The sequence below is a fragment of the Meles meles genome, chromosome 9 (assembly GCF_922984935.1).
Source record: "Meles meles chromosome 9, mMelMel3.1 paternal haplotype, whole genome shotgun sequence".
Classification (NCBI taxonomy): Eukaryota; Metazoa; Chordata; class Mammalia; order Carnivora; family Mustelidae; genus Meles; species Meles meles.
In genome coordinates, this window is record NC_060074.1 from 41,574,563 (window position 1) to 41,597,540 (window position 22,978).

Here is a 22,978-nt window from a genome sequence, read left to right on the forward strand (position 1 = left end):
TCCATGTGCCTCCCAGAGCAGAAGCAGCCACTGTACTCTCGGGAGGACACGCTGGTGGCTACAGTTCCATTCTCACCGTGGGTGGAAGCAGGTCTGCAGACCCCCCCTGGGGAAGGGGTGCCGTTCATCCGGACCGGACTCTTCCAGTGACCCGTGGGCCCCCCAGGCTGGTACCACCAGACGGGAACCCTCAGGAAACCCTGAAGAATGGAGCATTGCCAACCGCGGTGAGGTACACGGATTAACTACGTTTCTACTTCCACACACACAGAGAAGGATCTTGAGAACATCAAGTGTTCCTGAGTTTATTATTTTTCCTTTTGGGTATATTAACTGCCATATACTATACCTGTTCATTGCTTTTACAATCAAAAGTTTCAGATCATAAAAATTAGTCTTTGGGACGATGGGGACTCAGTGTTCTTTGCTTAAAAGCATCTTTGTGAATACACTTACTTGTAGGATCTTACTACAATCAATGAAAAGTCTAAACGGAATACCAAAGCACTGGACAGAACAAATGATACGAGTATTTTCAGGCCTGCTAAGGGCACCACCAGCACAACGCTCCACTTAGAAGCAGTTTTCAGTCATTAAAATTCCTACAGGAACTTTCTAAATAAGCAAGAACCTATTGCTCCAAGTTGGATTCCTGTAAAGAAACTTCATGAAATAAACCTGATCTATTAGCCGCGCCCCCCTCACAGATACATACCATTTCCGGTAGTAAAAACCATGAACCAGCTTCCAGGTCCCTCTAGACCAGTTATTATTAGGGGAGGCTGGGACTTTTGACAAACTGACTTCAGCTCTAGAACTTATCCTAGAGATATATACAGGCCAAATGGCATATATATGATATTTTGGGCATTGTTATTTGTATCAAGACTGGAAGCCACCTAAATCCTTGAAGACACTGGCTGAATAAATTATGGTACCTCCGTACCATGGAATATTCCACAGCCACCGAACAGAGGGAAACAGCTGGATGTGTACGAACAAAACATACACATGGACATAAAATATTAATGAAAAAAGTGAGGTACAAAGTAGGTTGTCTAACAAATAATCTTCTGTGTAAGGAAAAAATATGCGTGTGTGCAAACACACGTGTGCTGTGTACACACACACGCACACACAAACACGTGTGCATTACCAACTACAGACCTCTGAAAGGATCCAGTGGAAACTGGCTACCTACAGAGGAAGGACCTGAGCGGCTGAGGGATACTTACTTTTCCTGGTCCAGGCTTTCATACACTTCAAATCTTGTATTATGAATATTACCAACTAAAAAGTTAACTTTAAAGGTCACGGAATAAAATATAATTCATGAAGTGATGCAGAAACGTCCGCATGTGTGCAGGTATGAGGAGATCCTCGAGATACAGTAAGTGAATAAAAACAAACAAGAAGTGTCAAACAAGGTATAGAATACGATTCCCTTTGGGTGAACTTTGAAAGGGATACGCATATATTTCCATTCTGCACACAAACAGGCGGAACTATTTTCTGGGAAGGACATGCAAGTAAGTTAATTGTGACTCTTTCTGGAGAGAAAAAAACGGGAAAAGCTCTTTTCATTTTATAGCCTGCCACGTCTTTTTTGAATTTCCTAATCATAAGCCAGTGGTTATCTAAGTGCTGGAATCTGGGGTCATTTTTTTAACTTCCATCTTTACATGTGTCCACCTTAAAGAGAACCTAATAAAGAATAGCCTTAGGAAGCCGCAATCCGCGGTGTTTATTTCAGAGCAGTGAAATGAGTGTTCTTCTCCGCAGCTCACGGGGCTACCGGTTTGGTGTGGCTTTCTGGGAAAACAACGTGGCAACACAGAGCGAGCATCCGGTCTTAAAAAAGTTCATACGTTATGACCTGTTCATTTCGACTTTAGAACAATCTTGAGGACGGTTTCTATTTAAATATTAGGTATAAAAACGACATTTACAACAAGCTAAATTTCTCACAGGGGGTGTGTGAATTAAACTTGTAAGTCACACCCTGGATACAATGACTGGTTTTAGATTCTGTAGTCAGGTTAAAAACTGAAATATGAAAAGCAGGAAATAACTGGTTTATATGACTAATTTTGCAAGAAGGAAATCTATGAAGACATAAAACACAGCAGCTGTCTGATGAGAACTTACCCCAAATCCCAGCATTCTCTTCAGGCCTGGCTGTGTCTCCCCACAATGAGAAACATCATCTTAGTTACCAGAAAGCAGTAACGGTTCTTACAAAATGTCAATTCAGAAGCAAGACCTTACCGGAGGAGGAAGTTTTCCTTCAATTAAAAGCAAAGTATCTCCAGAACGTATCGCAAGTTCTCTCAGGGCTGCATCCTGGGGAAACAGAAATTCCTTTATGACTTCTGACAGGAGCAAACAAGACCTCTGGATCTTTTCTTGGAATCCTATGACTCTATAACCTTTTCAAGAAAGAAAAACAACAAAGCAGGAATCGAGGAGGCAGGAAAGACACTAAGACTATAAGTAGTATCTCCTTCTGCATTCAATCATAGGGGATGGGCTGTGGGGAGAGGGGACGGATGGGATGAGAGATGGAAGACTGAGCTGCAGAGGATGAAATACCAGTTAGGCTAGAAGGCTGGGCTGGATATGGAAAGCTAGAGGAAATGAGAAGGAATTCTCATGAAAAGAAGGGCAGGGTTGAGGTCAAGTCCAGAATTAGGGGAAGAGCTAGGAGATGAGACAGCCTAGAGCACCACCTGGAGAGTAACAGGACAGGAAGCTGGATTGGAAGGTCACAGATGGAAGGGCTGTGAACTAGCCATTAAGGAATTTTTAGCTGCTTTGAAAAAAAGCTGCTCAAGTTTTCTGAGAAGGTTTTTTTTTTTTTAAGATTTTATTTATTTGACAGAGAGAGAGACACAGTGAGCAAGGGAACACAAGCAGGGGGAGTGGGAGAGGGAGAAGCAGGCTTCCCGCTGAGCAGGGAGCTCGATCCAAGGACCTGAGCCGAAGGCAGCCGCTTAACGACTGAGCCACCCAGGTGTGAGAAGGGTTTTTTTTTTTTTTTTTTTTTAAGATTTTATTTATTTGATAGAGATCACAAGTAGGCAGAGAGGCAGGCAGAGAGAGAGGAGGAAGCAGGCTCCCTGCGGAGCAGACAGCCTGATGCAGGACCCCGGGAGCATGACCCAAGCCGAAGGCAGAGGCTTTAACCCACTGAGCCACCCAGGCGCCCCGAGAAGGGGTTTTTTAAAGAGCAGTCCAGCTGCTACATGCACGATACACTGGAGCGGGGAACAACTGATTTGGGGAAGCCACTTGGTGTAATTTAGGGAAGAAGACAATAAAGAAAAGACGAAAACAGTTTGGCCCGACGGGCCACGGAGGAATGGAAAAGCCAAGAGCAGAGATGAAGGACCACAGGGCAAGCAGCATTCCGGGCCGAAAACACCAGGCTGGGAAACACAGCGTCTCTGCAAAGAGGTGCAATAAGTTTGCTTTTAGGTGAATTACTTGATACTGATTTGGGAATTAAGAGAGAAGAAAATGCAGAAACCACACGACTAGACACACTCTCTGACCCCCAAACTGCAGGTCCTACAGATGGTCTGAGGTCTGCGTCTGGGCAGTCAGCTTCCCGGCCAAGCCTCAGAGGCACCTCTCTGCGCTCACTCCCTCAGCCCCAGGCAGCACAGCGCCCCGGGGGAAGGCCCAGGCCACCTGCCTCATCATCCTTCTGCTGACCCGCGAGGCCACCAGCTGTCACTGAACGGCAGGCACAGCAGGACTTGGGGGAGCACGGCTGACCCCAAATACCTAAGCTTGCTTCTCCCTGAGCTTCCTAAGGCCACGGGTTTGACCGGCAGGCGCGACGCTATCTAGGTCAGTAATAAGACGGTTAACCAGAGTCCAACTATCTTGGGATAAAATTGTTCCCAAGACTACCCAGAGAGTTTGGCTGGCTCTAGAGATGCAGCTTCGATCAGAGCCTGAGTGACAGGCGGGTAAGATGAATTCTGCCATCATTAATGTACAGAGAAACAGAGATTAAAATATTCAGGTTTCAAAATTCAGACTGTATCTTCACATTGTTTCACAAATGTCTTTTGTTCTTGGGAGTCCTCTGCTTTCTCACGAGGACCTACTATTTCTAGGGACATGCTCTCTTAAGTCAAAAGAGGACTTAACACAGATGTTAGAAATGTTCCCACCAGGCTGAGACCTTCCCTCTGACTTTAGCAAAGACCTACATACAGTAAGGAAGTAGACGGAGACCAGATACAGATTTTTGTAGCCTAAAATAATTAAAATTTTCTCTAGAATGTATATGCCAGTGGGGTGAGGGTGAGTATCCTGTACAGAACACAAACACAATCATTTCTAAGAATAAAACGTGTAACAATAATCTTACTTCTTCACATAAAGGCTCTCCAGCTTCATAACACCAATCCATTTTTCGTAAATGCCATGCGTCTCCTGTGAAGGAATCAAAATCAGCATAAAAAAATTAAAAATATATTTTAAGAGTTTGTCAGTAATGACCCTCTGGATAAGCAGGTATCAAATGGGATTTGAGCAAATAACTGACTTCTAAAATAAAGTCTCTCTTCCAGGCAGGAGAAAAATTAAGCGATTCCTTCAATTTGGTTAATTTCCTCTCTATTCCACCAAGACCTGCATGCTTGCAAACAGATTAACCCTTGCTACCGTCACACAGCACCAACGTCCTACTTTTATCAGTTACTCGTGCACACAGCACACACGAATACAGATACTGTTCATCTAGGTACAGACTCTCTTCTAAAATCATTATGAAGTTGTTTTATTTCACAGTTTTGGTAGAAAGTATAGGCCAATATCTCTTAGCAACTGATAATGTGTACGACCAAACTGTTCTTACCCACTTACCGGTTATCTAACAAAAACCAGTGTTTCTGAAATAGCATTTTAATGAAGTTGGTATAAACAACAATTTATGAATGTTAAATAGTCTTTAATTAGATTTCTCTCAATATGCTTGCTGTACTGATGAAATGAGAAATTTTTTGAGGCAGAGAGGGAAGCTGAATAGAGTAAAAGTTGGACATCCTGATTAAAAAAAAGAAAAAAAGCAGTATTTTAGAAACAGTCAGCCATCCCACCCACCAGGAGAAGCTACAGCCAAAGGAGTAAACGCAGATCTAATCGTGAACCTCCAGATGCCACAGTAATTCTGTAATTCTGTAATTCTTCCCATACTGTTCTTTGCAGATCCTCTCCTACCACTAGTTCTAGTTGTAAATACAGTAGGAATTGTATTAATATTTAACTTCATCTAAGTGTGTTTTTTCTTCAAGATTTTTATTTGAGAGACAGCAGCACAAGCGGGGGAGAAGCAGTGGGAGAAGGAGGAGCAAACTCCCCGCTGAGCAGGGAGCCCAACTTGACGCTTGATTCCAGGATCCTGAGATCACAACCTGAGCTGAAGGCAGACGCTTTAGCCAACTGAGGTACCCCTCTGTGTTAAAAAACAAACAAACCCCACCAACAGGTTAAAAGTGAACACCATTCCTTCTTCGCAGCATAATGTGGAAGAATGTGGGTTCTGAAAGCAGAGATGCCTAGCTACTCGCCGTACGACTCTGGGTAAACTCTTAACCATTCTCAGCCTCCGTCTCGTCATCTGTGAGATGGGATGGGTGCTGGTCCCTGCACGGAGGCCCGTCAGCTCCTAGAAGGGGGCTGCAGGGCCCGGAACCTCCCTTCCGGTCAGGGTGCCACAGGTTTCCCCTCAGTAGGTCTGGGGCGTTGGCGGTCTGGCCAATGCCCTACCAAGAGCAGCGGGATGCCCCGGGAGCCCTCTCGCATGACTCCCCCGGGGAGCTACTTCAAAGATACCCCGGATTTATTTTTTTCATTCATATTACATTCCCTAATGTACACCACAAAAATACCGGCACGAAACACAAGGCTCTGAAACTCTGAATCAATGAGGTTAAAAAGAAAAAAAATCAGCAAAGGGCCTGGGTGATTCCAGAGGCTGAAAATCCCGGCTTTGTCTCTTCTGGGCCTGTGCTGGAACCTGTCAAGCTTCTCTGTCCTTGCAGCGGCTGAGCCACAGCTGGCTTTCTGTTAGCTCGCACAGTGGCGCCAGGAGAAGGCACTACGTGCATGACAAAGCTGGAGGAAAGCATGTGTGAGGGGCTGTGGTCAGGCTTACAGAGGACTTACTACGAGGACACAGATACGTGACTTTGTCATGGTCTGAAACTTACCTGACAGGCCAGACTTCTCCAGCATGAGCTTTAAACACTGTTCAAAAAGAGAGAAAAACCACATTCAGCTCTCTGTTTCTGAGATACAGCATTGGGAAAGACCCCCTGTTGGGCCCTGGGCATGTCTGTCTTATTATGTTTAGCAATAATTCCTGGAGCGATGAGGATGTGCACAACTAAGAAGATGACTTAAGGGAACTCTGCTTCCTACGAGCTAGGTGGGGCCAGCCAGGAGGGGAAAAAGTTGGTGTCTGTATCTGAGGCTTAGACTCTGCTCATCCACGAGCAGGCCCGCAGCACGAGCACCCGCTCGTGAGGACCAGCGCTGGGGTCTGGGCCGGATATGACTGCTTAGGCCGATTTCATAGATACACATTGAACCCTGAATCCTATAACAGATCAGCCTTTACAGAGCACCCAAGAGATACAACTGGTCATCTATAAACTCGCAAGAGATCCGTGCAGGTGGTGATCCCGTGGTACAAAGCAACAAGTGAGACATGATTAATGGAAGTTTAAGTAACAGTAATAAAAATCAGAAATTCCCAACTTTCTTGGGGGGGGGGGAAACCTACTCTTTTGCCTACCTATACATTTATGGCGAGAGTAAATAAAACTTGAATTATATTACGCTAGCAGAGAAGGAAGCAAGAATAAGGAGGATTACTACTGTACTGCTTGGAGTAAGAAAAAGAGCAAAGCATCAAAATGTCCACGAACAGGAACTCGTAAACTACGAGAGGTCTTAAAACAAAGGATAAAATAGATTTATACACGCTGGTTTTAAAAGACCTTCGCAAACTCGAAGGGAAACACAGTTCTAGTGTCATACATGCAGCGGGATCCCATTTATGATTTAAAAGAAACCATACGAACAAGCCCAGCTCATCTGTCCCTGTGCTGGTGTGAGTGCATCAACAGTCTGGAAGGACTCGCACTCGCTGGGGTGGTCAGGTCACGCCGTGCCAAGACCACGGAGACGTCCAGCTGAGGCGCTAGGGTAGGCTGTGACCAAGGAGGACTTTTATCTATACGCCACCCCCACTGGGGTTTAACGAATAAGCCCAGGATTACTTGTATGATTAAGAATAAAAAAGACTTTAAAATATACCTAAAGATTATTTGGAGAAGGACGGCAGTGAGAGCACAATCCAGTAAGACACAGGGATGGGGAGCACGGCTGCAGCCGCACCCAACTTCCGCAACTTGAGAAAAGCGAACAGGTGGACGTTCACCTCAGCTGTGCTCTGGGACCAGAGCGCGGAGGCCGATGTGGCCCAGTGGAGCGAGCACTCAGGGCCTCTGAGAGACACAGGGAAGCACAGGAGGCCTGGGAGCACAGGGAAGGGAGCGCTGGACGTCTCTGTAAGAACAGACCCTGGGGAAATGCAGGCTGGAAAGAAAAAGATCCGTGGGGAAGCTGCTAGAATAACGCAGAGGAGAGGTGCCCAGGGTATAGCAGTGGAAGGAATGAGAGTAGTTAGATCCTAGACGAATCGTGACACGAGAACCGAAAGGATTTCCTGAAAACCTGGATGCGAAACACAAAAGCACCGAGGATGACTCCCTGGTGTTCTGGCCTGAGCAAGCAGAGGAATGGAGGTGCCACCACCGACTGACAAGGAGGGAAACTGAGGTGCATGTGAGAGAGGACAGGGGTCACAGAGTAGGCGGACGGCTATCAGACAACCAAGCAGGTCCCACAAGCAGAGCACCAGGCTGAGGTCCAGTCTACGGGAGAGAAGAGCGCAGAGCAAACTGTGGGGGGGTCGGCGGCTGTGCAGCGGGGGGAGACCGGGAGGAGCTGTGGTCCTCCGAGCCAAGTGACAGAAGCGTTTCTAGGCTCAGAGAGGCACTGATCGCCTCAGAGGCCATGGAGAGCAGGAAGAGAACTGCTCACGGGACCCAGCCACGTGGAGGGGAGTGAGTGTGCCCACACCGGGCTTCAGAGCAGACAGACAGACAGACAGACACACTGCTCCTCTGAAAAGTTCTGCGGCCTTTCTCTGGCACCAAAAAGTTAAAAGTTAAATGAAAAACTAAAAATACTTATAGCAGGTAACAAGTAAAAAAAAAAAAATCACTTAAAAAAATGTTTTGCCGTGGACAAGTGCAAACACGTGCAGAGAGGGCGGTAAACATGAGCCGTAGGCGCCCATCACCCAATCTCCATGACTGCCGTGGCCTGTTGCGTGCGCCACAGCCCCACCCATTTCCTGTCCCGCCCCCTGCCCTCCAGGTCCTCGGAGGCACGAATGTCAGCTATCATATCATTTATTAATAGTTAATACTCATCTCTAAAAGATGAACATTTTTTAAAAAAATATGAGCCTCAAACAATTATGAAAAACTCAAGAATTCCTTAATAACAAATACCCAGTTGGTGTTCACATTCCTTTTTTTCTTTTTTTAAAGTAATCTCTATGCTGGATGTGGGGCTCGAACTCACAGCTCCATATCAAGTCACACACCCTACCGACTGAACCAGCTGGGCCCCCACATTCCCTTAGTTCTCCTACACTGTAACTAAGGTTTTCCTGGTTTGTAGCAAGAGCCAAATGAAGTGCACACACTGCACCCGCTCCTCCTGTCTCCTGACTCCCTTCAGGACCGTGCAGATGGTGGCCTGTGCTGCCGTGACACGCTCCCTCTGTCCCCTGTGCTTCTTAGAAACTGATCCTCAGACCTGGGAGCTCAGGTCCACTGAGCCTTGTTTTGTGCTGGCAAAGGGAGCATTCTGAACTCCTGCAATGTCTGTGTGTTACTCTTTTCGGATAGTTAGCAATCTTTCAGGATCATTGTTCAGATCATTAATTTATTAGGAGTTAAAATAGCTGACAGCCTAAAACTCTCATTTATCAGCTGAGATATATCTATAAAAACCCCTTCTCCTTACCTATACCTGCAATATAGCTTCCAAAAGAAAGGCAGGATAAATGCTTGACCCTTCTCCTTTCGGTTCCCAGCATTCACTCTGCGTAACCAATGACGATGGTCTTTTTAGGATCATTTATGAACTCGTGCAAAAGCTTCTTCAAGTTGGTTCCTGGCTTTCTCTGTGGACCCCCCGCAATCTTTGCTGGCTTTACTGCTTCTGTCAGGACAAAATGTTCTAGGCTCACTGACCTGTTCCTGACCTAGATACAGACCCAGCCGCCACTCCAAGAAGCCCTGATTCCTTCCAGTAGGAAACAGTATTTAGCAACCACAACCACAATCTGGGTGCTGTGGTGCTTGCTCCCACCAGGTTGGTCACTGTGTCTGAGCTCTTAGAGGGGGCAGACCTAGAAAAAATTTTAAAAGCAAACAACCAAGTTCATTCTGCCTCTCTTCTGATTCAAATTCAGGAGTACGGGCTCTACTCAACTATACCACTGTCATGTGTCTCTCCCTTTTCCAACACTGAAAGTCGTAGTTATCTGTGACACTGTTACCCCATATGCACGTGTGCTCACACGCACACACATTCGTGCCCAGGTGTATGATTGTGTATTTATATAACCTAAAAACACCAGTAGGAGATATGCCAAAATGTTAGTATTAGTGGGATACAGGATAATGAGAGGTTTTCATTTTTCCTTTTAATCCATTTCTACAGAACCCAAATTTCTGTAAGTATTACTGATAAGCAGAAAAGAAAAAGATAATAATCTTATTTTAAAAAATTTGGGTTGGTTCACCAATTTTCAAGTTCCCAAACTACTCTTTTAGTGAATGGACAGAATTCTCTAAGTATATTGTGGGAACCCTAGCCTTAGGACCTCAAAATCTGAACAGGGTTACCATGACTCCCCACACCAAATGCCCACAGATCTCTCCCCACACCAGGAAAAAGTAAAATTACTTACATCTCCCACAGACATTGTTTCTTCTACTATGATCTCCATCTCTGTACCAGGCTGAACATCACTTCCCACAGTGAAAAACAGGAACAGCTAAGATCAATGAATGCAATTTAGTCTAAATTTTAAAATTCTACAAATGTATTACCTGCTTCCAAAAAAGAAAAGCCAAGGGTCCATGATATATATATATTTTTTTAATTTGACAGAGAGAAATCACACTAGGCAGAGAGGCAGGCAGAGAGAGAGGAGGAAGCAGGCCCCCTGCGGAACAGAGAGCCCGATGTGGGGCTCGATCCCAGGACCCTGGGATCATGACCTGAGCCGAAGGCAGAGGCCTTAACCCACTGAGCCACCCAGGCGCCCCGGTACATGATATTTTAATAAAAATCTCCTATCATAAAAAAACAAAGACGCTGGCTAATTTAATGTTGCAATTTAAACAACAATTTTGATGACCCAGAAATGTAAGATGCTTCACGCCAGTGTTCTCACTTTCACAGGTGTTACGTCATTGTTCTTCTCTCACAGATATTATTTATTCCACTACGATCTTTGTTTCCTTCTTGGTCATTCCTCAAAGGGATCTGCTACAGGCTGTGAGCATGAACTGGGTTTTTGATCTGGGTCATTTGGCTGTGATCTTATTTTCTGTCCAGCGAATCTGATCGCTTGTGAGCTCAGCTCCTGATAGCCCTCCCTTTCCTTTCGAACTCCATCTCACCTGTCGCATTCTCCTACCAGCTTGTCATGCACTCCTACGTGGTCAAATTCAGGGGAAGAACAGATTAGAGAGGGGGTAGCTGGGAAACTAATGAAGCGGATCCAGGAACCACAGGGATCCTGACAGGAGTCCAGCTTCCCTTGAAACAGAGTCTTACCAGGAAGGACATCGTGACTTTTGGATGGTAACAAAACTTATTAAACAGGCAGGGCTTCTGGCAGAGGTCGACCTCATACTTCATACAGAAAACGAGGACTGATTAAAAACAAAGGCAGAGAGTAATTCAGTCCAGAATCAGTATAGTCTATTTCACTAACTTCAGGATGCCGCTGGTTGTTTCTCATCACTTTCTGTGCCACTGAGAGGGAGAAACCGTGCCAGCTGCAGTCACAGATGCCACAGATGAAGAGGGACGCCAGCCTCGCAGATGGCAGAATGCGGGGAAAAGGGGTGATTTTCAGAATTTATGAAACAGGGTGGTCCAAACAGGTAGCCACTCAATTTTAAAGGTCCCCCTTAACCACAAAATTCTCACAGAAAAAGAACCTTATGAGTAGGGGCGCCTGGGTGGCTCAGCGGGTTAAAGCCTCTGCCTTCAGCTCAGGTCATGATCCCGGGGTGCTGGGATCGAGCCCCGCATCGGGCTCTTTGCTTAGCTGGGAGCCTGTTTCCTCCTCTCTCTCTGCCTACTTGTAATCTCTATCTGTCAAATAAATAAATCTTTAAAAAAAAAAAAAAAAAAAAGAACCTTATGAGTATGCTCTGATACTAGTATTTTTGATTTAAACACAAAGGACTAGATGGTTCTTTGTATGCCTAACACACAAGGTATCATTTAAGAAAGAAAAAAACTTCTAAGAAAAATGATTACTGGTGCAGTAGTTAAGGTGAGAATTATGAGATTAAGGACTTCTGATTCTGGGAAGGTTGGTTTCGTTCTGTCAGGTGACCCCACATTACCTGAGATGAGGTTGGTGCTTTTCCAGGACACAGTCCAAGGGAACTCCCCATCTTCAGTTCCGCTTCCTTCAAAGTGTAACTGTCTGGCACTACAAAGAATGTGGAGAACAGGATGAATGTTAATAACTCCCTCCAGGAATATACTGAAAGTGGACACAAAATAACACACTGAAATCAGCCTTCCTTTGAAAATCAAGAACGTCAAGAAAGAAAAAACAGGAGAGGCACTCCATGCAAAGGGATGACCTGCATTATGGCTGTTTGATTTTCCATTTCTACATTCTAGAATATATTCTTCCTATCTGTACAACAAGGCTAAGGAATAAGAGGTGGCTACAAAGGTTCGAGATTCATACTTAATAAACACCAAAGAGCCACTGTTTGCATGGATTAAAAGCTAGATATTCCGAATTGATTCATGAGCGGTGGACCCGCCTCTAGCACGTTCAAAGCTGCTGTGGTGACCATCAGTTAACTAAGTCTAAGGACAGGAGGTATCACAGAGGTGAGAACAGAGTCTGTTCTGCGGCTGTTATCACAATAACATGAGCAGCGCAAACACTCTGACAGTGAATCTAGAAAGATGTAACTCGATCAAAACAACTGCCTAAAATGAGAATTAGCTCATCAGAAAAGGTGTTTTCCTTTCAAACAGAAGGGTCTGAATTTCTGGTTATGATTTTCCATAATACGTGAAGGCTGCCCTGGGATGACAGTAAGTGCAGCAAGTTAGTTTCTAAAAGGCGACTGAAGGATATTAGGTGCCGGAAGCCATCATTTGAATAAGAAAGATCGATGGTGTGAGAGTATCCGTTTTTGGAGGCTACCATGAAGATTTACCTGGACAAAGTAGCTTCCCATTTCTGTCGATAGGTCTCAAACAGCTGTTCTCAGCTACAAATAAAAAGAAGCTGGTTAGCGCACTGGAACAACTAAAGAGAGATGCTCTACTGTGTTCATTAGGAAAGCTACAATGAGCGACAAAACAAAAAACCCCCAAGTACAGGTAGTCTTCATCTCGCACAGGAGCTCAGGGCTGTGAGAAGGCCGGGGAATCCCCGTGAGGACACTGCCTCTGTCCGCGGACCTCCCGACATTGTTGTAACAGTTGTCAAATCTCTGCAGTTATACGTGTACAGTGAAATTTAAAAAATAGTAAAATTAGTGATTCATGCTGCAAGTTAAAACACTAGAAACATTGAGAATTTTTTTTTCTTTTAGTAAAAACCATCAAGACTCGTTCACACAGGGCTTGCTTCTTGGTGCGGAGCTCACAATTCGGAGTGAGCATCTTTTCTATCCCCGAGCGAACCGTCATCCTCTAGGTTGGCTCTGCTTCCAGAATTTCCCATTTTGTGCTTTCAATCTCATGGGTCTGCAGGGGGCTCCCTCGATGGGAAGGCTCCTGGCAGCATCACTTCTTCCTGGATATCGTCATCCTTTCTGTCACAACCGATTTCCTCACGTCCCCTGGTTGCGTATATTGTCTCTCGTGTGACAGCAGTGCCAACGTTCCCACAGCCAGTGTTTTCCTCTAGCCCTCTGCAGACTTTGCTGCACCTTCATCTTCAGGAAGCGATTCGCTTAGCCGTGACAGCGAGACGTCACATGAGCTTACCATGGGAGAAAGGGACAGACCATCCCCTCTGCTGTGCTGAAACGAATATCAGACACTTGCGAGGGCGGTAATCGGTCCCTGATCCTGATGCACACCTGCTATTTAAGCAGTGACCAGCGGAATGGAGAGCCAGTAGCAAAGTCTGCACTTCTGCAATGACTCCGTTCGCGTCCAGTGTAGCGGACATCGGAACCGTGCTGTCGGCTGGCTGACGTTATGTAATGAGCCCTGGTAACTGAAATTCGTGCAGGCTGCCTCTGTGAAATAGGTCAGGTGATTTTTATGTTTATTAAAAGGATTAGGGCCAACGGGCCCTATCCTTGCAGGGGTGAAGATGCTGGCTTTGTCGGAAGGAGAACTCTGGGTTTTGAGTCACTTGCCAAAAGGAGAATGGTTTGGAGGGGGGCAAGAGTGAAAGAAGAGAGACCTGTTTCATGGGAAGATGATAAACTGTTCATTTTAATAAACCATACGCTTTTAATCAATTCGAGGTATAAGTTACAATATAACACGTCCTATTTAAACGTACAGAGTCTGATCTAAACACTGAGCAACCACCAGCAAACCTGAGATGGGATCTGTATCGCCCCCCAAAATTTCCTCATGCTGCTCTGCAGGCAACCTCCCCCCCATCCAGCTTTCCGTCCCTGTAACTAAAGCATGGGTTTTCTGTTCCGAAAATTTCACATAAATGGAGTCACCAGAGTATGTGCTCCTTTGTGTCCAGCTTCTGCTCTGCACTCTGTTTGAGAGTCACCTGGGTTTTGCAGGGGGTGGCAGTTCGAAGCTCGTGGTGAGGACCAGCATCCTGTTGTTAGGATGCAACACGATTTGCTCACCCATCCCCTGGCGTGTGGACTTTTGGACTGTAGCCACCTTTTCATTGTGAATATTTACGGAGAGTATTTGTAAGGATATGCTTTCATTTTTCTTGGGTAGGCACCCGGGATGGGTAAGTGAATGTTTAAATTCCTAACAAGCAAGCTAGCTCTTCCCCGAAGCGACTGGCATCTTGCACTCACAGCGGCAGCCCGTGGGGGCTGCTGCACGTCTTCAGTAAAGCTTGGTTTTGTGGGTCCTTTAATGCTAACCGTCCCACTGGATGTGCAGTGGTTTCAGTGGGACGGCTCATCAGTTTCATAGCTAATGACACTAAGCATCTTTCCTGTGCTTATGGGTCATCCACAGGTAGGTGTTCTGTAAAGTGTCTTCCCCATTCGGGCTGGGTTGTCTTCTTACAAGTATTTCTTTTATTATTATTATTTTTTATATAACCTGGATGCACACCTGTGTCAAACGGGCCACAATTTTTTTTTCTCCCAGTTTGTGGCTTGCCTTTTTAAATGCCCTTTGAAATATAGAAGCTTTAAATTTTGATACTGCCCAATTTATTAGTTTTTTCCTTTTATGCTTTGTGCTGGAGTCCTAACTTAAAAAAAAATCTTTTCCTTATGATAAAAGTAACAAAGATTTTTCTCATAAATGCTCTCCTAGAAATTTTACAGAAATGGTTTTAACACTGAGGTCTATGATCCATTCTGGATTAGTATTTTACATGAGGTAAAGCAAAGTGAGAGGTTCATCTTTGCATCTATGGAGAGCTAATTGGTTTTGCACCTTATGCTGGAAATACACTACTTTTCCCCATGGGCCTACCGTGGCACTTCTGTTGAAAGTCAAGGGACTTTTATTTATCTGCACCTATTTCTGGATTCCCAATGTAGTGCCACCGTCAGTATTTTAGGCTCAAAAACCATTATAATCTCTACTGCAGAAAAGGAGCCATTGAAAGTGTGAAAACTCTTCTCAGCTCAGCGACTGCACAGAGACATGTTACAGGCCTAGGCAGCTTGCTGACCCCGCTCTACATTTGCTCCTGTGCCAGGACCCACTGTCTCGATCCTACAGCTTTAAAGCAAGTCTTGAAATCAGACAGTGTAACTCTTCCCACTTTATTTTCCTCTCCCCTCAAACAGTTAGGATACTCTAGGTTCTTTGCATTTCCTTGTGAGTCAGCTTGTCAGTTTCTCTCTGACACACATACACACGCACACACCCCCCTCTAGGATTCTGAGTGAGGGTTCACTGACTCTACAAATGGATTTTGGGAGAATTTACCTCTTAACAATGTTGTGTTTTCTGATTCAAGAGCATGGTGCATCGTTCCACTTATTTACATGTTCTCTGACTTTTCACAGGGATATTTTCTTGTTGTCAGTGTATATGTCCTGCACATATTTCATTAAATTTATCCCCAAGTATGTCATGATATCTTACGCTATTATAAATGTTTTCCTAATTTCATTTCCCATTTTTTTTTTGTTCCTAGTAAACATACAATGGGTTTCTGTGTATTAATTTTGACTTCTTGTTTAACTCCCTAGTTCTGACAGTAAACACATCAACAGTATTCACCACCACTGCATTAGGAAAATCCATTAAACACACAATGAGAGTAATTCATACCCACCAGCATGGCTACAATCGACATGACGGATACAAACACTGGCAAGGATGTGGAGGCACCGCAATGCCAGCACACTGCAAGTGGGGATGTAAATGGTTCAGCTACTCAGCAAAGTACAATGGCAGTCTCTCATAAAGGTAAACACAAATGTGCCATGTGACCCAGCAATTACAATCCTGCAGTTCTACCCGAGAGAACGGAAAACATGTCCACAAATGTGTTTAAGAGCGTTATTCATAAAATCCCCAAACCAGAAACAATCCAAATGTCTATCAAGAGGTGCATGAGTAAACAAACTGTGACACATCCATACAGTGGAACATGGTCAGCGATAAAAAGGAACACATTTCTAAGTCATGGACGAACCTCAAAACTGGTACTCTAAGTGAAAGATGTCAGACAAGAGGGAGAGCATATTATATGGTTTCCATTTACTTAAAATGTCCAGAAAAGTCTAGAGAGACAGAAAGTAGGTAAGTGGCTATTGGGGCCTGGAATGCAAAAGGGGCACAAGGACTCTTTTTTTGGAGAAATGGAATGTTCTGGATTGTGTCATGGCTGTACAACTCTGTATGTTTACTAATATCACTGACTCATACTCTGAATGGGTGTGTGATGGTCTGTAAATTAAACCTCAATAAAGCTGTTAAGAAAAGCTAAAGCTGAGTGAAGAGTGGGTTTCAGATGTTGTATTCAGTATGACAGAAATCAAATGTGAAAACACAATATATAAATATATGTACCGGATATTTGGAAACAGAGTATCAACAGAGCAATGTGAATGCACAGGGAAGACACCCAAATCAGATATACTGGTTGTATCTGGGGAAGGAGAGAGAACAGGTCCCAGGAGGAGAACAGAGAGAATTTTAACTTTATTTCCAATGTTTCAAACAACAACAAAATGACAAAATCTTAACACTTATTCATGTGGGGTGGTAGGTTCGTGAATTTTCCCTAAATTGTTTTTTGTACTCTCATTTTTTTTTTTTAGAGATTTTATTTATTTATTTGAGAGAGAGAGTGGGAGGGAACAAAAGCCGGGGAGAGGCAGAGGGAGAAGCAGACTCCCCACTGAGCAGGGAGCCCAACGTGGGGCTCGATCCCAGGACCCTGAGATCATGACCTGAGCCGAAGGCAGACACTTAACCGACTGAGCCACCCAGGCGTCCCCGTACTCCCATATTTTTTCAACCAAAAATCAAACAAAACTAAATTAAACCAGAAAAACCCGAAAGCAAATGTAAATGATTACCTAGTTCCTTCATTAATTTTAATTCCTTTATGGCTTTGATTCGAATATCAAACACCACCTAAAACAGAGAAAGCAACTAGTGACTGTGTGCGTGAGAACAACGGGAGGGGAGGGTGCGGAGGGTGCCAATGTACGTGTACACAGCTCTGCTGACTTACCAGTTACTAGATGGAAGTTTCTGCCTACTGGAAAAAGATTTTTTTTCCATCTTGGATATTCATTTCCTCTCCTCTACTAAGTTAAAAAGCAAATACTGGGACCTTAATAGTTAAGGCTTTACCAAACCGATGGTAACCATAACAGAAAGACGGAAAGCTGAAGAAACCATTCTAGCTAACATAGGCAAAAAGCTAAAAACCCATACTAACCTTTCTAACAAGAGCAAACAAAAGAAAATACAGTTAATCGTATTTCTTTAGGTTAAGAATGATAAATTCAGGGCCAACAAACTTAAAAAAAAATCAAAATGGACAATACTAATCCAAGGGCACTATTTACAATTTTTGTTTAAATTATTTTTGGATTGCTTTCTTTCTTTTCTTTTTAGTTTAGGCTTACTGCCTCTAGGGCTTGAAACAGGAAATTCAGGGGTGAAAGTGATGTCGGCGATCATGGACTAGACCCTCCCAGCAGTGCCCCACAGCACCCCAAGAAGGAGTAACCAGGACTTCACCAGAGCCTCCCACTTAGGGTCGGGGGTGGGGTGGGGGGGCCAAGTCTACCAGGCTCCAGAGTGCTGGCTCTACTGTGCTAACAGATACTAATGCACCTTAAGAAACTATAATATTTATAGAAAACATTCTAAAAGGTTTCTTCTGATGTTCTAGAAAAAGAAAACTTCATGAATTGAGACCACATGAATATAAAGAGACGTTTGCAGGAATGATGTTTAAGGAAAGCAGGGTCACAGTCTTCAAGTGGAAAATGGAAGGACTCTGTTTTGAAGAGCAGATGGCCTTAAATAAGAGTACAGAGTATGATGTAGAATGATTTCAGGTAAGCTTAAAAAAACAAGCACCGAAAAACAACACAACACAAAAACAAAACATATATGCCTGGTTTAAAAAATAAGAGACAAGACTGTGGGAAAATAGCGTTGTATATTTTTCAAAGTTAGGGGATTCCATGAACTAATTAAATAGGTAAAGCCTACATTCTAATTATAGCTTTGGATGGAAAAGAGGCACATATTTTCTTGAAACATGTCAAGGGCTAATATAGGTAAATGAGTGGTAATCAAATATTAACAATAAAATATTGATTTCCTTCCCCAACATATTTTTTTTTTAAAGTTAAACTCCACGCCCAACGTGGGGCCTGAACTTATGACACTGAGATCAAGAGCTGTGTGCTCTACTGACTGAGCCAGCCAGGTGCCCCCAAAAGTTGATTTCTTAAGCTCTAGAAACCCACTGAGACAAGCGTTCTGGAAGATTTCAGGTACTGCCTTTTAAACCAAACACTGTTAAACTAGAAAACTGTCCACCAGACTTGAACTATAATCTACTCACCGTGTTCATAGTTGATGATATTTTTACTTGTTTCTCTTCGGATTCTAATTCGCATAAATTCTGAACCTGGAGCCAGCTGATCTCACTCATACCAGTGAACCACTTCCCTTGTTTGAGGAGCACACTGTGGAAACAAAGACATTTAAGACACGTGTCTTTACACAGTGCTTCTATAGATCACAAAATTAATACCATCCCTTAACTTCCAAAATTCTACATGTGTCCTTTGATGTGATGAATTAAAGGTGACCAAGGTCTACGGAGCTGGCTTTAAGTTACCTTTTTAGGGCAGTGCTAAGCAGCGGGCATGGAGTCTATTTCTACTCCAAGTATGCTCTGACTTATACAAATAATTTGTTACCATGTTTTTTTGTTTCGTTTTTGTGATGCCACACTTTTCAAAGGGAAGAGTTGTCACGGAATAATCCGCTGCTAACTTCGGCCTGCCCAGTGCGCTCACAACGCGAGCTTTCAGAGTACTGACGCCAGAAGCCTCCCAGAGGATTCAGATCCAGCGTCATACTAACAGGACAGCCATGCAGGCTATACAGACAGACACGGCATAAAGGCCACATTTAAGGAGTACATCATTCCCATCATACATGCTGTACATCTATATGTTTATTATAGTTTTATTTTATGACAGCAGATGGCCTACGAGAACAAGTAGGGTGTCTTGTTCTAACAAAATTTTCCTACACATAGTAGGTAAAGGCTCTTGAGGAAGGAGTGGCTTTCTCATTCACATGGAGGTGCTGAATGGTGGGCAGAAGTCCTCCTGGGAGTGCGTATCAGAAACACAATTCTACTCTTTATCTCAGTTGTCCCACGCTGGGGCTACCCCTTCAGCTAGCAGTCCTAAAATCAGCAAAGTTATAAGCACAAAGATATTCCCTGAAGACTACCCTGATGTGACGAAGGACTAGATAAGGACAGTGATGACTACGCGCCACCTTTAACCATGTGCAAATGCTCCATAAGCACCAAACTCCCAACCCTCAGGCTCTGGGAAGCTGGCACTGATTTTTACCCTCATTTTGCAAAAGAAGAAACTGAGCAGGAGAGGAGGTGACTGGCACACAGTCACACTGTCAGGACACGACAAAGCTGGCAACAAGCCCAGGTGGCCCCGTCCTCAACCCTGCACACACTGCCTCATGCATCTGGAAAGCTACAATGTCAACACTGACGGCTGCGCAGCCGCACAGCGAGGCTCGTGAACAGTCTACAGACACGGGCAGGGGAAGCAGGCTCTAACTGCCCGTGAAATAACCATTAGTAAGCTTAAAAAGAAAAAAAACCTTCAAAACAAAACCAATTACTTGAGCTCAGGGCAATAGGAAGGCGGATGGTGACTGCCACGCATGGTCGCTGCTTCGGGTCTCCTGTCTTCACTTTTGTACTTCCCAAGTCCTAATACATGCTGTGTGACTTTTTTTTTTTTTTTTTTTTAATTTAATTTCGGGGGGAGCAGAGGGAGAAAGCAGAGAGAATCTTAAGCAGGCTCCAAGCCCAGCACAAAGCCCGATGTGAAGCTCGATCCCACAACCCTGAGATAACAACCTGAGCCAAAATCAAGGGTCAGATGCTTAACTGAGCCACGTGGGCACCCCATGTGTATTACTTCTTATAAAGGAACATATAATAAACTTTTAAATTAAAGAAACCAAGTGCAGAAATATATGCCTGGAAAACAATTTGCCTCTGCATCACAGCCACCATCAGTGACAATATGGAGACTCCGACTGATCGAGCAGGGAATGAATTGTTATTTGCAACCTCAAGTCTTCAACATACGGAAACCGGGCCTTTACAGGGCAGGGCACACTGACTACAGAAATGCAGCATAACAGACGTGGACAACAACATGGAGACGGGCGGCACTTCTGGGCGTCCAGTGGGACTCACAGGAACCAAGAGAGCGTGCGCCCCCACGTACCTGCCCTCTCTGGGAAGCCAGGAGAGTCTCAAGACTCAGAAAAAGGATTACAATGAAAACCTGAATTGCCTTATGGGAGTCTTGTGACAAAACAGATACACTTAGCTGGATCTTAATATACTCCTCATGAAAAGATTCAGGAACTTTCTTTGTGACAATGTGCCTTCAGTTTTGTAGTAATCGCTAATCGGAATTCATTTGATAAGACCTTGCTTTACAAACAATTAATCTAGATTAAATCTCATCTATATCTACGTTATTTGGTCATCTCATTTACCAACAAATAAAAATTTTGAAAAATCACATTATAAAATCACCTTCCTCCAAGCTGCCTAACTCAGAACACTCCTGTATATGATATCCAGGACACAATGTTTAGAAACAAAAGGAAAATACTGAACTATTATCAGTATTAAGATAAAGTTTTCAAGTTCCAAGAGACAGAACTATCATAAAAATAACTTAAAAAGGAATTCTCTTATGTTTCAGCAGGGTACCTGTTATCATCTCTAGAATCCTGAATGAGAACCGAGCTGTGGTTCCCAAGGCCCAGCTCTCTGAAAGTCTTCTTCAGATCCTCCCTGGGAATGGCGACCCAGTTCTCTTCCTCGGCAGAGTCAGTGGTGTTGATGAAGAGGACACCCATGGGCACTGCCAGGGTGGTGAGCACCTCGCCCATTTGTGCATTGGACGGAAAGACATGTGGAGACTCTATCAACTGCTGACACTTGTCCCCCTCACTGCTTGCTGCTAGATGAAGAACATTTATGAGCAGAGGTTCACAGTCATTCCCAGTTGGAATCTGGATGCCACCAACCTACAATAATACCAAGACAACCATTAGTACAGTTTCTATTTGCAAAGTCAAGTCAACATAAACACACAGTAGGACTACTCTCTCTCTCTCTCTCTTTTTAAGATTTTATTTATTTATTTTCAGAGAGAGGGATCATGCACAGACAGGCAGAGTGGCAGGCAGAGAAAGAAACAGGCTCCCTGCTGAGCAAGGAGCCCAATGCGGGACTCCATCCCAGAACCCTGGGATCATGACCTGAGCCGAAGGCAGGCGCCTAATGACTGAGCCACCCAGGCGTTCCTAAAAGACTACTCTTAAAAGGCGCCTGGGTGTTTGGTTGGTTAAAGTGTCTGCCTTCGGCTCAGGTCATGATCCTGGAGTCCTGGATCGAGTCCCACAGCAGGCTCCCTGCTCATCAGGGAGTCTGGTTCTGCCTCTGACTGCCACCCCCTGCCCCGCCCAATGCTCTCTCTTAATAAATAAATAAAATCTTAAAAGAAATACTACTCTTAGAGAATTTTTTTTTTTTAAGTGAAATGTCTTGTACTTTAGATTTTCCTTCGAAACTTTCTCTTAGCCATCTTTTATTTTCTAGGAGAGCAATGTGGAGTGGAGACAGAGACGCAGGAATCCTCAGCTGTAATAATAAAGACTTGGCGGGGGGGGGGGAGAAGCAGAAAGAAAAAGGCTTTGGAAGTACATGAGCTGGACCAATGACAGACCACAGAGTGGGTGAGATGCTGCTCACTCCTTTCCTGACTTGGAGAACCCCTCTGCTCCTGCAGGCCACGCCCCTAACTCAGGGCAACTACCTGCCCCCTCCTGAACTCCCTCAGGGAGCATGCACAGAACCCTACTGCTGCCTGTGTTAGTGGGATTATTTACAACAGGACAGCCTGAAGGACTGACTGATTATGTCCCTTCGTTCGAGCACCTGGCATTGCAGAAGCGCTCGACAAATATCTCCTTAGCATACGACTAACACTGATTGTACCTAAAACTTGTCAGACATTTCAGATATTTTCTAGCATCTAGTTACTTTCACAGATGCTGAAGAAAGTTTTCTTACAAGATACTTAAAAAAATCGAAAGCCATCAGAGTATGTCTTCAATCTGTGCTTACCTCCACCCCATTCCATACAAAGAGGTCTTCCCCGTCCACAATCTCCATTTCCCACAGTGTCAGGTCATCTCCTAGAACAAGAGCTCATCAGTGAGACCATTCGTCACAATCACCAAAAACAATCAAACTGAAGAAAGAGCTGAGACACTTAAATATTTGTTTAAAAAAGCATTTTCACCAAGAAAACTTAAGAAAAAGGCAGTGATTACATTTATTATCTTGGCATTATTTAAGATTATTTTTATCTTTATGCTTTTCACCATAGTCTTTAGGGTTTTTTTTTCCACCTTGTGTAAGCATCTCCCTGTGTTGTTACGAAGCTCCGTGAGCACGAGAGCAGGAGAGGTGCTGACCGAACCCGACACTGTGTGTGGGAGGGAGGCTTGGCCAGCACGCGGCCCCAGACCCAGCACGAACCGCTGTCCTGTGTACTGCGTCCCCATGCTTCAGTTTTCTTGTTTAGGAAATGCAGGTAAAGAATTTTGTGAAAATCAAGACATAATTTATATAAAACTT

The 22,978-nt window shown here is 44.2% G+C and overlaps 1 protein-coding gene across 5 annotated transcripts in view; it reads right to left on the minus strand.

The window, feature by feature from the left end:
- USP40 (ubiquitin specific peptidase 40) overlaps positions 1-22,978 on the minus strand; it is a 76,897-nt gene that overhangs the window by 12,927 nt on the left and 40,992 nt on the right. For 4 of the 5 annotated variants that reach the window (XM_046018553.1, XM_046018551.1, XM_046018555.1 and 1 more), the window contains 12 exons: positions 22,463-22,533; positions 21,041-21,360; positions 18,605-18,728; positions 17,094-17,151; positions 12,594-12,647; positions 11,754-11,842; positions 10,076-10,162; positions 6,228-6,264; positions 4,385-4,449; positions 2,269-2,343; positions 2,149-2,184; positions 77-200 (listed from right to left, as the gene is read on the minus strand). In XM_046018553.1, the coding sequence (XP_045874509.1) occupies positions 77-200; positions 2,149-2,184; positions 2,269-2,343; positions 4,385-4,449; positions 6,228-6,264; positions 10,076-10,162; positions 11,754-11,842; positions 12,594-12,647; positions 17,094-17,151; positions 18,605-18,728; positions 21,041-21,360; positions 22,463-22,533 (1,140 nt within the window). The remainder of the gene's footprint in view (positions 1-76; positions 201-2,148; positions 2,185-2,268; positions 2,344-4,384; positions 4,450-6,227; positions 6,265-10,075; positions 10,163-11,753; positions 11,843-12,593; positions 12,648-17,093; positions 17,152-18,604; positions 18,729-21,040; positions 21,361-22,462; positions 22,534-22,978) is intronic. The other variant, XM_046018552.1, reaches the window with a different exon arrangement.